The following is an 18,697-nucleotide window of genomic DNA, read 5'->3' as shown; positions in this document are numbered from 1 at the left end:
GTATAAAAAATACAAGGGGTGTTCGCAATAAACCCAGTTCCTCTACTAAGCTATACAAAAGGATGATGCATCATAAACACCAAACAATTTTGGATATTCTACACCACCCATCATCCTTCACAGCAGTCAACTTCTTTGGTAAGAACATATCCTATTCTTATTTATTCCCAAACATATTTCTCTTCAAATGTTTTCATGTATACATAAATATTGTACTGAATATTTTAGAAGTTGTTATTTTCATGAATAAAAGTGGTCATGTTGCTTTTATTTTGCAACAAATCTTTTGTAATGTATTATCATTTTATAATATCAAAATCAATGAGAAATTATTTTTGCAATATGGGAAGTTTTCCAAGAACATATTGCTCGTATAACACAAAGGATTCCTATATTAATTATCACGCTTGTTTTTATACTTCATATTACATTATCATAGAATGGTTTATTCAGACAATAATTATCAACTAGAAATTATTTAAAATTTTCTCAAGTAACAGTTCTTTGTTGCTGATTAAAGTTTGGTACTTGAATATCACTTTCACATTCTTTTGTGCCCTCAGCCTTGATTGGTAAATTTTTCCTATTCTAATCTTAATTTGTTTTACTTAAATTATTTCATGCTCATATCAACGCTCCACTTCACACTTATTTGAAAGACAATTTTGAACATCATCCAGATAAGGAGGATCCAATAATAGGTAAACCAGCTGGTGACAGTTTGTATTGTGCCGCATCAGAAAAGGACTTTCCTTTGGTGTCTCTGGTTGGGCTAAATTCAAGTCGATTAAGATATCTTTACTCTTTCAATGAGGGTAAAATTTTCGCTGGTTCTATCTTCACATGTGGCATTGAAGGAATATTTACCAATCTTTCCTTCCACAATTGTTTGTAGGTAGATTATTTGAAAAAAATCAACAGGAACGGCGAATAATGACTACTGAAATTATCCACACCTTTAATCTTCCTCGTGTTTATATTAGAATGAACTGGTCGAATCGTTAGAGAGCTGCTCCAAAACGCCTATTTTCCTTACAGCCTTTTATACTGAGTTCTCATCTTTTCGAAACAAACTTTAATCCTTTACAGATCGATAAAATAAAGTTCCAATCAAGTACTCAAATCGTTATAATAGGCACACGTTCGTTCTCACCCACTATCCGGCAAGTTCGAGAGTGCTTTATATATTTTGCTATGATGGCATCTAGTAAGCAATTCATGCACAGCAGCTCTTGCCTATTACCACCTCCTATGGGTGCTTGCCTAGATCCTTAAAGACTAATATCTTGAATGGGTATTAGCCTAGCTCCCTATACACCATTCTCGAAAGGTAGCTTTAATTCCCTAAACCTAATGCTGTTAGGAGAGGAAAAGATGAACAAGTGCTAATTTGGTGTCATATAATGCATTCTAGATGTCAATAAAATTATAGTGGAAGAATTTATCGATCTCACATAACGAATCTTCCAATATTTTTGTTTAAATGAAAAGTAATATCGATGTCGACAGATAGGTTATGTTTCTTCACCATATGAACTCTCTTAAAGAGAAGGTAGTTAACTATTTGTTATGGATTCAGGACTTGCTATATAGCAGTTTCAATTTATCGTTATTATAGTTTTTAATTATTTTAGTTTTTTTAATTTATTTTTCACGTTGTCAATAGTATCCCTGTTGCAAATAATTTTCTTTGTATACCATGACTCTACAAAGATTATTATTTCTTAGAATTCACTTAAAGAATGACAACATAAACATAATCGAAGTTGCCTGAAATGCAATTACTGCCTTTAAATACGTGATTGTTTACGATTCCGAGAAAGATCTGTTGATTGACTCTAGGTAATACCATATGTCTTCTTTCATTAGCTTTATTGTGCTGGAAACAGTTTAATTACGCTTATTATATAAATAATAATGACAATTGTCACATGCTTGTAAATTAATTCGAGAGAGAGAGAGTGAGAGAGACCGAAAGTTAAACTTAGTTACATTAGCGAATATAATTGATAGGAGTAACATTTCCTGATTATTATTTTTGATAGTTTTCTACAAAGTTTCTTTTTTTGTTTTATTAATTATCCATTTAAATCACGAATAACAATAATTACGATTTCGAGTAATTCTGGAAGTTTTTCAGAATAAGGATTGAAGTAAAGACAAAAAAAAAAAATCGATCATGCTGACGAGGAACTAAGTTTCCTCTAAGATGTTTTAAAATATAAATTGAAGGCTATATATAAAAACAAAAGAGCAAAAAAAAACAACATTCGAACGTTGGTACCATGTATTAAAAGAGACGTTTACTGCCATATATTTATGTAATATAGAAAATTTGCATTTTATTGGAGAAAAGAAAAGAGATTAGATGGTGTTCATGCCTTTCACAAGGTCATTAGCAACTAAGCGAAGAAAAACTTTAAAAGTAACTTTTTCATATCGCAGATTTCTCGGCCAGAACTTAGATAACTATGACAATAGATATTTCTTTTAAAAAATCTAAGCTAAAAACAAAAGTATTCCTTAAAAAAACCCTAATTTAAAAAAAATATAAAAAGGAACGTACTGATATAATTGATTTCTATGCTGTAGAAGAAGAAAATGAAAACTTTGTTGATACTATGGAAAATTTATAAGCTGAAATAACCAATAAATATTTAGAAAAGTTCCATATTATCTTAGAAAAAATAAAATGAAAATAGAAATAAATTCTTGAGTTTCGTCTTCTAGGCTTTGGGATCAAATCCTGTGAAAATTAACTTTCTCACTTCCTCAGAGCCAATAAAATAAGTACCAGTAATATGTTGCAGTTGAATTGGTCAATTGTAACCCAATTTATAAAAATTAACAGCATACCTAAAAAAAATGAACAAATTTGTGAATAAAGATTATATCAAGGATACAGCAAACCTTTAGTGAAGAATAAAATCTATTATCATAAGTCAAGAATAAGAAACTTAAGAGAACTCTGAAAAAATAGATTAGATACGAATTAAGGATCTCAGGTTTAAACTGAGTAATCAACTACATTTCCGTATATGTGATTTTATTTTATTATTTCCTGTTATAAAGGAAGGGTAATTCCTATGAAAATTTACAGGGTCTCCAAGACTGATAGGAAGAAGATCTTCAAACCAGAGACTTGATCTGAATACTCGCAACAGGTGGCAGTGTTAAACCATGTAACAGATTGGGTCTACAACTTAAACAAGCTATCATGAAATTTGAATTCACAATGCAAAGAACTGGAAAAAAATACCTCAAGGCATTCATTACAAACAGCATTCTTACACTTGTACCAATCCAGAGTTGGTGGATTGGTAGTTTTTAATTGACCCTGAAATGATGGTAAAACAAAGTTGACTTTGATAGGATTTGAAATGAGAGCACAGAGGGTCAGAATAAATACTGTGTGGTATTTTGTTTGTCACTTTAACAATTTTGTCAGTTTAGTGTCTGTTTATATGTATGGATGATTACTGATTGTAGATTTAATTCATAAGGGAACACATGATCTCTCTTATTGAGGATTTTATAAAATTTATAGAGAACTCATAGTATAAAATATTTAGAATATATAGTCATCAGTCAGCAAGTAAATTTCAGTAAACTGCTTTTTGAAAAGGTAATGAAAGTGATACTGTATTTTCTGGCATACAAGTAAAATTTTTCAGAGCAAAATTTACAACTGAAATAATTAAATTGACTTATACATCAAGATAACTTTGGAGGATGAAAAATTCCAAGTGAACTGCAGCAGGATTTGTAAAGATAGGGACAATGTTTGGATACTTACACTACATGTTTACACTGTATACTATGTTAAACTTGTATGCTGGAAATACAGTAATACTAGATAAATTTCAATTCATTTTCTTATTGTCTGGTATTCACATTCATGCTTCCACCAATCTTAAGACTTCCAATATCATTATTTCCAAAGATTATAAGCTTAGAATAAACTTTTCAATTAAGCATCTTTAAAAGCACAAAAAGCAGTTATTTTTTTTTTCATTATGAATAAGGAATTAGACAGTTTTCCACCAAGTGAGTTATTTGGTAATTTAATGCCAAACTTAACGTTATATTCATTGTCTCAATGTTTCATTTTTTTTCTTTGTTTTAATATAAAAATCATTATGAATTGTTTATTTTCTTGCATATGACAATCCTGATTTAAAGATGATTTTTCTTCAGAATGGATGAACAAATTTCTGCATTTTGTGTGGCATTGGAACGAGATGGAACTACTTTTGCTCAATCGGCTGTCCAATTTGATGAAACTGCACAACATGATATTGCAATATTTTACTACAATGTAAGTCTCTAGTTATTTTGAGAGTTGATTATTTTTTATTTTTCTAAATTCTGTTCAGAAATGTTTCATTGTATGGTTCTCTTATTTGAATACCAGGAAGCTATACAAGCATTATTTATGGCCAAAGAAGAAGGTTCGAGAATTCCAAACATTGACAGCCGTATAAAAGATTATGCTGAAAGAGTACATTTCTTGAAAGAAAAATGTGAGTTTAATCTCTCTTATGTAAATTCCACTCATCTGCTGCAAATACTTTTAGTTTTTACAATTTGAATCACTTTCTTTGAACAGGAATTCTTTCCTTTCTATTTGTAGCATCAGTTAAATATTTTCAAATATTCATTTGAAAATATTACTGTTATTACTGCTTTTATAATTGATTTTGGGAATATTTATTTTTCATATTTCTCTTTAAATCATTTAAAAATGTATACCTTTCGGAATATTTAATAACAAATGTGTATGCACAAAATTATCAGATTACAAAATTTATAAAGTAAACTTCTAAAGAATAATGTCATGAATTGTACGAGTTTTATAAGATTTTATTCAATATATGCTGTTTGCTGCAGAATGTGGAAATTTAACATATACAAAACAATACTAAAAACCAATATCAAATTAAATTAACCCTTTAGCGTTCAGATTACTCTGTCAAATATAATGCTTATTCAGATTGTTTTGAATTAATCATACATTATCTTGTAGCTCTAAGATTCCAATGATAGGCTTGTATATTTTTTAAAATGACACATTGGGGTAGATGAAAGGGGCCAGATTTGGACAGTTTGAACATAAAACATGTAGAATATTCTGACCGGATATGGCCAGTTTAAATGCTAAAGGATTAAACATATTTATTGATTAGTTTTAGTGAGACAAAGTTATCTAAATTTATCTTTACATATATTTTCATTAGAAAGTATCATCCATTCTTATTAATTACTCATTCTAATGTAATCATCTCTCTGGTATACATTGGCAGTGGAAGATAAGGAGTAAATATCTATGGGGCCTCTTAACCTGCCAGGAATAGCTGCCAAATGACCTTCAAATCAAACCATACCATCTTAAAAGTGGTATGGGCACATTAAACTAATGTACTCCCAGATATTCAAAAAGTTGGGATGGCCTGGACTGCCTTTAACCCTTTCGTTATCAACCTAGCTGAAACCAGCTCTGGCTCTGTAGTACAAATGTCTTGTTTTCATAAGTTTTGAATTAAAATCTTCCACCAAACCTTTGTCACAATTTATGTTCCTAACACAAGCTTAATGGTAACTAAGTTATTTTTCTAAGTTCATTGTTATATTTAAAATAGTTGAAAGAAACACAGAGCATCTCAAAATAAATACGGTAACGAAAGGGTTAATCATAGATCTTGATTAAGAGTGACTTAGTGCTAACCAACAACAGCAACATTGCTACTGTGTGTCTTGCTAAGATATTGAAACATTATAATGACTTTATGCTACTAGTCATTTGATAATTTACAGTTCAATGATTTATTACCTCTGTTGGTCAGAAAAAGTCTCTCTCTGCGAAGGTAGATTGTACAATGTTTGCATATGAACAGCAGTGTTATATGGTAGTGAGACATGAGTGCTGAATACAGAGGACAAGCAGAGATTAGAAATGAATGAAATTAGTATTCTATGATAGCTGTGCGCATGTATGACAAAGTGTAAATGTGTTGAGAGAAAAGTTGGGTATAAGGGGCATCAGATGTAGTATGCAAAAGAGAAGAGGGAAACACAGGATGAAATAGTGACAGCTGGTAACAAAATATTGAGTCTCATGGTAGAGATGACAAAGAACCAAAATGATTGGCATTCTGCTGTTTGATGAAATCTGTTCATTACAGCAAAAGTGAGGTCCTAAAAGTGTCATGTTTGTGTCCTTATACTCATGGGGCCCTGCTTCAGCACACAACTTATCCCCATCAAGCTAGTAGGCTCTGATTCCGGTTATGTTAGTGTTGTAAACTATCCAATAACTATTCAGACTAACACATTTCTATCTAGCCTTAAATGCATGCATTTCTCATCTAGTTGTATTTTCAGGTCAATCATTCCTAGGTTTTTGTAGTATATATCATTTTGCTTTTATTTTACTCCTATGTATCTGTGTTGTAAAATGCAATGCAGATATGAGAGAGGCCAAGAGAGTTCTGTAATTCTGCCAAGTCTGGAATGATTTGACAAATAATGGAGAGGATGTCCACTCTGAAAGCACATTGAACCAAACTCATATAAACGATCTGTAATACTGAATAAAATCTGTACAGAGTAGAGGGGGAATTCTTTAGTCCTACCACAGACAACTTCTTTAGTACTAGAGACATGATAAAATATCCTGAATCCCTGCTATAAATGGTTGGCATCCTGTTGTAAAAATCATGCTGAAATTTATAGTATGCATAACAAAAAGTGGTCAGATTTTTCTGTTTTTGTGTGTATAAGATGACAAAGGACTGTAACAAGTAGCAAGATGCTCTACCAAACCTGTCCAATCTATGCCACCATGGTAGAAAAAAAAGAAGCAGATATATTATAATGGCATAAATGTATATGTCAATCCCTTGGACATTAACTGTCTTAAGTCCTGGAATTCATAGGGTTGGTTACCCAGTTTCCATTGCATATAAATAAGATCATACACTCACCTTGAACAGGACACCAGTCTGTTAAAGATTTACTCCTTTACAGCTGAGCGGACTGGAGCAAGGTGAAATGAAGTGTTTTGCACAGGGTCGCAATGCCCTGTCTAGGAATCAAAACCACGATATTGCCATCATGAATGTTTGAATATCAGGCATCACTATTTAAAGAGATTTAAGAGGCTAGTTATGTATATATAAATAAATACATATGTGTGTGCACGTGTATGTAGGTGTGAGTTTGTGTGTTCAGGAATCAAAACCATGATGTTGTAATCATGAATGCAACTCCCTAGACCATATACTTCCACAAAATAATGGTGACATAACACAAATTAGAGTTCAATAAAAGGCTATCTGCAAGAAAGTTGCTATGGAAGCAGTTGTGACCAAGAGTGACTTGGGAGAAAGAAGTTAACTTAGGTTCAGGCCATTGAGTTTCACCAACAAGATGATCCTACATTGAGAGATATGTAGAAATCCTACTTTGTAAATCTATTCTCTCTATGCAAGCATGACCGGTATATGAAAATAGTGGTGGTGGTGGCAGTAGTGACAGATAAGGTTGATAATGTTCCTTTTGTTATTTTTTGTATTGTTTTTGTTTTTAGCAATGCAGTTGCTTTTAATAATTTTTTTTTTTAGAAAATTGTTATTGACTTTCTTTTTGTAGGTACGAATGTAAAATCCACAAAGACAGACAGAAAAACACCAGAACAAGTCAGTATATGAAATTTGTTTTCTTGATTGTTTCTCAAATCATAAATAAATCACTAGATTATTCATTCATATGATGTTTTTTGAAATTTGTGTTCTTATTTTAATGAAATTTAAAAAATCTTTTGCCTTCATTAATTAAAAGAAAATAATTTAACCCTTATTCAAATGAAATTTAATGAAATAATTAATACATTATAAATTTTATTTAACTATGAATATTTATGATCAATGAATATATGTAAAATTTTTATAAATATTATAAAATTATGATCTTGAAATTATAATTACCATAAATAAATTATAATTAATAAAAAGGTTAATTTGATTTTTGATTAATTTCATTTTAAAAGTAAAGTTTTTCTTTCAAATATAAAATTATACTGCTGAATTATTTTTTGCTATTCATATGACACACACACTCACACATGCACACGTGGATGGATCATGATAACCACAGCTGTTAAGCCGTTGGACGACTAACAAAATGTTAATGAGTTCAAATCTTCATGCTTCTGCTATTGTGGCTTAGAACAATAAGGAACTACAACGCATGGAATATCAAGTGGATTCTCCATATCTCAGTTTGGTTAGTCGACAACTGACTCTCACTTGTTCATCATGGTTGAATGATTAGTAACAGAAAGGTCAAACAACTGTAAAAGCAAGTGCTCCATTGTTATATAAATATTACCTTACATAAGCCAGTATGGGGAAAACATAAAACAATAAAATAGATAAAATATAAAGACAAAATATAAGAGATTTCATTAACTTTCTTTCTTCTTATGCAAGGATGAATCAGAATTTCTTTGTCCCTACAAATAAACGATCAGGTTATCACTTTCTTTCGCCCTTTTCAAGCCTAGCCAGGCTCATGGGCCTAGTTTCCTGGTTTCTGTGGCGTATGTGTTCCCCCAGCTGGATGGAACGCCAGTCCATCGCAGCATTACTCAAGAAACAGGAAGAGAGAGTGAGAGAAAGTTGTGGCGAAAGAGTACAACAGGGGTCGCCACCACCCCCTGCCGGAGCCTCGTGGTGCTTTTAGGTGTTTTCGCTCAATAAACATACACAACGCCCAGTCTGGGAATTGAAACCGCGATCCTCTGACCATGAGTCCGCTGCCCTAACCACTGGGCCATTGCGCCTCCACTCAGGTTATCACTACCATCACTCATACTGAAGAAATACTTTTACATTAGAAGTAATATTTATCCCCACTTAAACATGGATGTTCTGTTAGAACAAACTGTATTGTGGTAGATATCATGAGAAAAACTCTCATATTGGCCTTTGGTGTAAAATGCACTCTTGTTTATAAATCCTTGCCATGTCCAGCATTGAGACCACCAGATCTCATGATTTCGACCTTCCTTGGTTTCATCAGTGATATATAGAATAACAGTGACAAAACAGGCACTGGTGTCACTGGTGAGCTTTTTAAAAAATATATATTAGCGAGAGAGGCAGTATTAATACTGAGAGATAATATTTATTCCCACTTAAACGTGGATAATCTGTTTTCATATTTTTCAACAAGCTCACTGGATAATTGTAATACCAGCACCTGTTTTGGCACTGTTTATCTATGTATCACTGGCAGGGAGATGAGTCACTGCTATTTTTAGTGGTCAAGTGTCCATCATCAGTGAAACCAAGGAAGGTTGAAATCACTTGGTGCTGGAGATGGCAGGGATTTATCTCCCTGCTAGTGATATAAACAAATGTGCATTTTGTACCAAAGGCCAATATGAGAGCTTCTCTCATAGTATCTACAGCTGTACAGTTTGCTCTAACAGAGCAGCCATGCTTAAGTCATCATTGTCATCATTTAACATCTGTTGTCCATGCTGGCATAGGTTGGATGGTTTGACTAGGGTTGGTAAGCTGTACCAGACTCCAGTCTAATTTGGTATGGTTTTCTACAGCTGGATACCCTTCCTAACGCCAATCACTCCAAGAGTGTAATGGGTGCTTTTATGTGCCAACAGTATCTGCCACAACTGCAATTTTGCTCAGCTTGATGGGTCTTCTTCTCAAGCATGACATAACGCCAAAGGTCTTGGTCATTGCCTCTGTGAGGCCCAATGCTTGAAAGGAACTCTGGCACTTTGCTTTGAAAGGAACTTGGCCACTTTACCTCTGTGAGGCCTAATGCTTGAAAGGATCTTGGTCACTTTGCTTCTGTGAAGCCCAATGCTCAAAAGGAACTCGGCCACTTTGCCTCTGTGAGGCTCAATGCTCACAACGAACTCGGCTACTTTGCCTCTGTGAGGCTCAATGATCACAAGGAACTCGGCCACTTTGCCTCTGTGAGGCTCAATGCTCACAAGGAACTCAGCCACTTTGCCTCTGTGAGGCCTAATGCTTGAAAGGAACTCAGCCACTTTGCCTCTGTGAGGCCCAATGCTCAAAAGGAACTCTGCCACTTTGCCTCCAGGAAGCCCAACACTTGCCAAAAGGAACTCAACCACTTTGCCTCTGTTTTAGCACTGTTTATCTATATATCACTGGCAGGGAGATGAGTCACTGCTATCTTTAGTGGTCAAGCATCCATCATCAATGAGACCAAGGAAGGTTGAATTCACTTGATCTGGTTGTCTTGGTGTTGGAGATGAATATTACCTCTTGGTAGTAATACTGAGTCTGTCACTTTTACATTAGTTTTTTACACCATTATTTTTAAGATCATAAAGGTAAAATAAACAAAAGTCTTTTAGTAATCCCTTTTACCTCATCTTTATACTCATCAGTGGATGCTTCATAATGTTATTTAGGAGTATCAAAATTTTTGAAAACATTTTATAGGAATTGCGTAATTGCATATGATACAGTAAATTGCAACATAGTTATATTTCCTTGTCATCAAAATAGTCATTGTTGAAGGTAGCTACTAGCTATATCAGAAAACACTCTTAATTTCAAGGATTAATTCTGAGACATATGTCACTACAACCCTCTTAGAAAATAACTTATTCAATATAGGAAAATAAGAATATCAAGGTGTAAAAAAAAAATGACATTTTCCATGAATCAAGATTTATATTTTTACTACAGTCGTCTTTCTTTTTTCACACTTCTTAAATTTCTTCTATTTCTTATAGTTTGATGTAGAGAGAGCGGCATTTCTCGTACAACAAGCCTTTGAAGAAGATGAAAAGGAAAATAAAGAAGAAGCAGTAGAATTGTACACACAAGCTGTGGAATTGTGTATTAAAGTTGTAAGACCATTTGTATCTATTTTTTTGGATTTGGTAAAATATATTCACAGTTGTCATAAAAGATTTAATTCTTTCACTCTGTCTAATATCTCTATTTGTTTTATTACGATGTTAATTACTTGATTTGCATTATTTAAATTATTCCTTACATTATTTTTTATGCTACATGTCTTTTACACTTCCTGTTAAATTTATTTGAAAACCTTGCCTTTTAAATACTGCCAAAACATCTTAATAGCTTTGAGTTTTATAAGAGATGGATTTAGGCCATTCTATCCATTTGTCTATTTGTTTGTTTTTAACCCTTTGGCATTCAGATTTCTTTGTCAAATGTACTGCTTATTTATTCATTGTTTTGAATTAATCATGTATTCTCTTGTAGCTTCTAGATTTCAACAGTGTGTTTCATATATTTTTAGAATGGCATTGTAGGGTAGGAGTGAGATTTGTATCTGGTCAGTTTTAACATAAAACAGGTTGAATATTTGACTGTATATGGCCAGATTAAATGCTAGGGGGTTAACCCTTTCATTACTGTATTTATTTTTAGATGCTCTGTGTTTCTTTCAATTACTTTAAATATAACAAAGAATTTAGTAAAATAACTTAGTTATCATTCAGCTAGTGTTAGAAACATAAATTGTGACTAAGGTTTGGTGGAAGATTTTAATTCAAAACTTATGAAACCAAAACATTTGTACTACAGAGCCAGAGCCGGTTTCAGCCGGGTTGGTAATGAAAGGGTTAAAGTCCTTTTTTCTACAATAAATGAATACATTATTGAGGCATAGTTTTACAGCTGAATGTCTTTCCTGGCACTTATCTGTTTTTTAAGTAAGAAAAATCAGCAGATGATTTCTTGACAGGGAAAATGATGATGCCACTGCTTATATCTTAGCAATTTTCAGATAAGTGCAAATAGCACAAATGTAAATAAACACACAAAATTACATGCACACATTTTCCCCAAAACACACACCTACATACACAAACATATACATACACACACATGCACACACATATGTATATAACTAGCCTCTTAAATTGCTTTAAATAGTGATTTCTGATATTCAGTCATTTCTTCCTTTTTTGAATTCATTGTTGACTTATTTCTGTCAGTATTCTCTTCAAACTTCTGAAAGTAGTATTCTTGAAGAATATCATCTTGAAGTGGTTAAAAAAAGATAAAAGGATTTATGAACTAGCTATCTGAAAATAAAAGAAGAATATTGTAATTTTATAAGAGATTCAAAGGGATGGATATTGAGATAGCTAAAAGAGAAAACTTGGTATCCAAAGTAACTAGAAATGGTCTGTGTCAGCAACAAAGAGTTTGTGTCTGTCAAAGAGTTTGGCAAATTCAGTTGTCATGAGATCTGAATAATCTACCATCAAACTATACCTTCAGTTTGTTTATCTGATGCCTAGGGTTATAATATTTACTCTCTACATCTACTTAATGTTTAATGTATACTAAAGCATAAAAAAAAAACTAAGAATGAAGTAGATATTTGTGTTATCTTAATGGAAGAATTGATCATCATCATCATAGTTATCATCATTGCAACCACCACCACCATCATCATCATCATTGTTTTTATGCTCACTTTTTCATTCTGACAAGAGGAACATCTTTCTGCTAATCTAAGTAATCCATGGTATTATGTATAGAAAGTGGTTTAAAACATTTGTGATAATCAAGTATTGTTTTATATTTACATTTTTCTCTGGTTGCAGCGTCAAGAAACTAGTGATGTTCCTTTACAAGACCGAGTTACAAATCTTGCCAAGCAGGCTTTGAACAGGTATAGCAAGATATTTCTTAGAAATTAACAATTTTTTTCTCTTATCCCTTTATGCATTATCAAAGTATCTTACTGATTACTCATACTTACCTTATTTAACTTACTGAGTTGCTTTCAGTTTTTAAAATGGATGATGTTTTCGTGGCATTAGTACTGCTTTCCAGAATAAAATGACAGCATCTTATTTCATAACCATTGGAATAACACATACTTTATAACTGTTTGATACTAGATGAAAACTCCCAAGAATATTTATTAACTAGAATGGCAACCACCATATTAATAAAAAAAATCACAGCTATTTCACACCATATACAAGAACCATCAACTATCTCAACATCACTGAAATATCCCTACTTAACAACATTTAGTCAACTAGATATATGAATTAATTTTAAGAATATATAATTATTTTCTTGTTCATGACAGTTTATTTTGTAACACTTTGCAATGTTGACCCTACCAGTGCTGGTGCCATGTAAAAAGCATCCAGTTCACACTGTAAAGTGGTTGGCATTTGGAAGGGCATCCAAATCTATACCAAAACTGACCTCACTTCTGCTGGTGCCATGTAAAAAGCACTCTGTCCATTCTGGGATGGTTGGTGTTAGGAAGGGCATGCCAAAACAGACACTGAAACTTGGTGCAGTCTTCTGCTTAACCAGCTCCTGTCAAACCATCTAACCCATGCCAGCATAGAAAGCAGACATTAAACAATGATAATGATGATGCTGATAATGTATAACTATAGAAGATGGAAGATAATTTCTGAAAAAACAATATTGTATTAGAGGGAGCATTTTAATTTTTTTTTATGATTTTCTGCGTAATTATTTGTTTAATTGATAAATTAATAGGTGTCTTTTAACATTTAAATGCAAGTATTTTGTCATCATTTTCTTTGTTGGTATTTTGTATAGGGCTGAGATTTTGAAAGGCTGTAAGAAAGAAACACCACAGCATATTCCAACAACGCATAGTACTGGTAAGACTGTTTTGAAAGATATACATACAAGAAAAGTTGTTCCACCTTTGGGTTTTGGGGCTTTCAAAGATGACAATGAGAAACGCAAAGCGAAAAGCCCTACTGCTGGACCTTCAAGCCGCAATATATCTGGACCTGGTGTTTACAGTAAAGAGGAAATCAATGTATTGAGGTGATGTTATATTTATATAATTTTACTCATATACTACCCATGACCTGTTGGGTCACTGACAGTTCAGGTTATAAAACATTGAAGCTGATTTCAACATTGCATTGAAATGAAAGTTTACTTTTGTGATGATTCAGTTAAATATTTCCATTTGGTCATGCCATCATAGGTCTGGTTTACAAGTTCATGTTAAAAGTTTTATTGATTACTTACAGCATCTAATAGAAATAGAACTTCCGGAATAAACTTGAACTCCAGTAACAGCATTTGTTTATGGCATATGTGCACACTTCTACAAAAATGCAAAAGGAACTGTTATATAATGTAAACATAAAATTAATGGAAACAATTCTCACAGTATTATATGTTCCCATTTCAGGGTTATATTATTTTCGGAGTATTTTCCCATTATGCGCCAGTTTGGCTATTTATGAAGGTATCCCAAAAAAACCCGCATATCTCAGGAATCCATGGTCTGATTTATGTGAAACTTGTTTTGTTCTGTTTGTATTCACATTTCAGGGGTACCTTACTTTCAGAGTATTTTCCCATTATGTGCCAGTTTGGCTGTATTAAATTACAGACAAGCACGCAAGCAAACAATCACAGAGTTTTAGTAGTGTATAGATGTCTTTGAACCTTAAACAAGTTTCTTAAGAATATCTTTTTATCTTGTACTTGTTTCACTCATTGGAGTGTGGCCATACTGGGTACTGGCACACTACCTTGGATGGGTTTAGTCAAACAAATTGACCCCAATACTTATTTTTTAGTTTGGTACTTATTCTATTGGTCTCTGTTGGTTATAGTTCCAAGTTCAATCCCATTGCATGGCATCTTGGGCTAGTGTCTTCTACTATAGCCTCTGGCTGACAGACCTTTTGAGTGGACTTGGTAGAGGGAAACTGAAAGAAGCCTGTCGTATATATGTATATATATATATATGGCCTTCTACATGGGATGGAGCCAGCCTACGTATGCATACCTTCCCTTCTTGGGACACAAAACTCTACTTGTGAAGACGTGATGAGGCAAGTGAGGATCAGAATCGAAATCGATCAATGGAAATTGCGGATGTGCTACCAGTGCCGGTGGCATGTCAAAACTCTGCTTGTGAAGACCCGTTGAGGCAAGTGACGATCAGAATCGAAATCGATCAATGGAAATCGATCAATGGAAATTGCAGATGTGTTACCAGTGCCGGTGGCATGTAAGAGAACTTTCCGTTTCGCGACCGTTGCCAGCACCGCCCCGTTTCGTGTCCGTTGCCAGCCTCGCCTGGCCCTCGTGCCGGTGGCACATAAAAAGCACCATCCGTTCGTGGCCGTTTGCCAGCTCTGTCTGGCACCAGTGCGGGTGGCACGTAAAAAGCACCCACTACACTCACGGAGTGGTTGGCGTTAGGAAGGGCATCCAGCCGTAGAAACACTGCCAGATTTGACTGGGCCTGATGAAGCCTTCTGGCTTCACAGACCCCAGTAGAACCGTCCAACCCATGCTAGCATGGAAAACGGATGCTAAACGATGATGATGATATATATATTTATCTGTGTGTGTGTGTCTTTGAGTCTGTGTTCTCCACCACCACTTGACAATTGTTGCTGGTGTGTTTATAGCCTCATAACTTAGCAGTTTAGCAAAAGAGTCTGATAGAATAAGTACCAGGCTTAAAAAATTAAGTACTGGGGTTGATGTTTAACTAAAATTCTTTGAAGCAGTGTTCCAGCATGGCCATAGTCTAATGACTGAAAAAAGTAAAAGATAAACCTGTTAAGTTATAGAGATGTAAACAAACCAACACCGATTGTTAAGCAGTGGTGGGAGATAAACACAAAGATACACATATAGATATACAACAAGCTTCCAGGCAGTTTCCATCTTCCACATTCACTCACAAGGCCTGAGGCTATTGTAAAAAGACATACACCCAATGTATGCAGAGTGAGAAAGGATGAAAGGTAAAGTTGACCTTGGCAGAATTTTAACTCAGAACATTAAGGATAGACAAAATGTTTGTATAAATCTATTGCAACTTAAAAATAAAAATTAATAAGATGTTTAAAATTTTAGAAGCTAAAAAATGTAATGAGAATGATCAGGACCAAAACAATGAATGCTGCAACAACAGTTATCCATTAAGAGTATCAACAGATTATCTTCAAAATATTTACAGTATTTAGATTTTGTAACAGTTGCACCAACGTATGTTACTTAGGCTAACAACTTTCAGCGTAGTTTGAAAAATCACTGGTCTGGCATTAGGCATTAATATATGTTTGTCCTTATAGACAATTTGTACAATTTAAATAATGATTTGCTGTCACATGTTTTTTTCTCTATGTTATATTTTTAATATTTAAGAATTATTAAAGCAGTGAGATGGTAAAATTTTTATCATGCTGGGCAAAATGCTTAGTGGCATTTCATCTGTATTTACGTTCTGAGTTCAAATTCCATTAAGGTTGACTTTGCCTTTTATCTTTTCAGGGTTGATAAGATAAGTACCAGTTGAGCACTGGAGCCGATGTAATCAACTTACTCCCTCCACAGAACTTGCTTGTCTTGTCCCAAAATTTGAATTGAATATTCAGAAGTTATAAGGTGGTGAGCTGACAGAATTGTTAACACATTGGACAAAATGCTTTGTGGCATTTCTTTTGGCTCTTTACATTGTGAATTCAAATTCCACTGAGGTTGACTTTTCCTTTCATCCTTTCAAGTTTGATAAAATAAAGTACCATATAGGCGCAGGAGTGGCTGTGTGGTAAGTAGCTTGCTAACCAACCACATGGTTGCGGGTTCAGTCCCACTGCGTGGCATCTTGGGCAAGTGTCTTCTGCTATAGCCCCGGGCCGACCAATGCCTTGTGAGTGGATTTGGTAGACGGAAACTGAAAGAAACCTGTCGTATATATGTATATATATATATATATATATATATATATATATATATATATATATATATATATATATATATATGTGTGTGTGTGTGTGTGGTGTGTGTGTGTGTGTGTGTGTGATTGTGTGTCTGTGTTTGTCTCCTAGCATTGCTTGACAACCGGTGCTGGTGTGTTTACGTCCCCGTCACTTAGCGGTTCGGCAAAAGAGACTGATAAAATAAGTACTGGGCTTACAATAAGTCCCGGGGTCGATTTGCTCGACTAAAGGCGGTGCTCCAGCATGGCCGCAGTCAAATAACTGAAACAAGTAAAAGAGTAAAAGAGAGTAGAGCACTGGTGGATGATGTAACTGACTGCCTCCTCTCTTCAAAATTGCTAGCCTTCTACCAAAATTAGAAAGAGTATTCTGGAGTTATTCTTGTTTGATGAGTAAAAAAACCTGAGATTATGTATTGAAACTAAAACAAATGCATCATGAAAGACCCACATTAGCCATATAGAAACACACTTTTATGTATTTTTCTAATAGTATTGTTTACTATGAAGTATACTGAATTTTTATGGTCAGGTCACAGAAGTTTATTCATATTTGTGACCTGGTCATTGATACAGTTCCACTTATCCTGGATTGTATCAACTATCTGAACTATCTGTTAATTTTCAGCATGTTGTAAATTTTTATTTATTTACTTATTGTTTTCAGGCATTCTTCTTTCATTAACAAAAAGGAATATGTTCCATTTATGTCAGTTGATAAATTAGAAAGATTTGCTTTTCCTCTACCAATGACGTAAGTATAACTTTTGTTTTTCTTAATTTCACTTGCCATGCCAAAAATATAATTAGCATATGGCCACAGCTCGTGAGCTGAAACTAGATAAAATAAAAAGTAAATAAATAAATAAAAGAATAAAAATCTGACATCATGAAATTAACTGTAATTCTAGTACATAGAATAATCTAAATTGCTGCTAAACAACCTTTATTAGTTAGAAGTCATAATCCCATTATTTGGTATATTGGTTGAAATTTAAAAATCATCCACTGTAAAATTATTGCTCTAAAAATTATTTGAAGTCCAGAAAATGAAAAAGATTTTACATATGTAATTTAACATTCTAATACAGTAGCCATATTTTCCTTGAAGTTTCTACCATCTCAAGTTCTAATAATATTTTTACCCTGTTTTCTGTTGCACATTTAACTTTACAAACATGTGTGATGAAAGACTTAATATTTCTTGTAATCTAACATGTATTTGTAAAATCTTTCTCTAATTAACCTGTCATTTGTGTTTTTTTTTAATCTACAGTGATAAGCATGGCAAACTGACACTATCTCCAAAACAATTAGAAAATTTTGCAAGATGGGCTCGACCAGAAGAATTCTGTGATAATCCAAAAATGATATATACCATTTCTAGTTTTAGTATCCGTCAGGTTAGATCCTTAAAATCTATTTTTGATGATTTTTGAAGCAATTGCTTCGCATTTCTATTATCATGTTGAAGAATTGTTAAAAAGAAAAATATTTGTATAAGCAAATATTTTATTAAGATTATAATTATAATCGTTAGAGATGAACATTTAAAAAAAATATATATGTATGCATGGCTCTGTGATAAGAAGCTTGCTTCCCAACCACATGGTTCTGGGTTCAGTTCTACTACATGACACCTCAGGCAAATGACTTCTACTATGAGTGGATTTGGTAGATGGAAACTGAAAGAAGCCTCTGTCTGTATCTTTGGGTCTGTGTCCCCCCCCCCCGCCACTCTTTGACAACCAGTGTTGGTGTATTTATGTCCTTGTAACTTGGCACTTCAGCAAAACCGATAGAATACCAGGCTTAAAAAAGAATCCTGAGATTGATTTGTTTGACTAAATAACACCAGAGAGCATAAAAATTATTAACATTTATTTAT

The 18,697-nt window shown here is 33.6% G+C and overlaps 1 protein-coding gene across 1 annotated transcript in view; it reads left to right on the top strand.

Moving 5' to 3' along the window:
* Positions 1-1,574: 1,574 nt before the first annotated feature.
* LOC115214017 (calpain-7) overlaps positions 1,575-18,697 on the top strand; it is a 52,027-nt gene continuing 34,904 nt past the window's right edge. Inside the window, exons 1-9 of the mRNA XM_029783036.2 lie at positions 1,575-1,842; positions 4,198-4,318; positions 4,415-4,523; positions 7,651-7,697; positions 10,799-10,915; positions 12,653-12,720; positions 13,641-13,877; positions 17,477-17,563; positions 18,086-18,212. Coding sequence (XP_029638896.1) covers positions 4,199-4,318; positions 4,415-4,523; positions 7,651-7,697; positions 10,799-10,915; positions 12,653-12,720; positions 13,641-13,877; positions 17,477-17,563; positions 18,086-18,212 — 912 coding nt within the window. The 5' untranslated portion in view covers positions 1,575-1,842; position 4,198. The remainder of the gene's footprint in view (positions 1,843-4,197; positions 4,319-4,414; positions 4,524-7,650; positions 7,698-10,798; positions 10,916-12,652; positions 12,721-13,640; positions 13,878-17,476; positions 17,564-18,085; positions 18,213-18,697) is intronic.

Source organism: Octopus sinensis, linkage group LG1, assembly GCF_006345805.1.
Source record: "Octopus sinensis linkage group LG1, ASM634580v1, whole genome shotgun sequence".
NCBI lineage: Eukaryota > Metazoa > Mollusca > Cephalopoda > Octopoda > Octopodidae > Octopus > Octopus sinensis.
The sequence above is the reverse complement of the archived record's forward strand: the minus strand, read 5'-3'. Positions and strand labels throughout refer to the sequence as shown.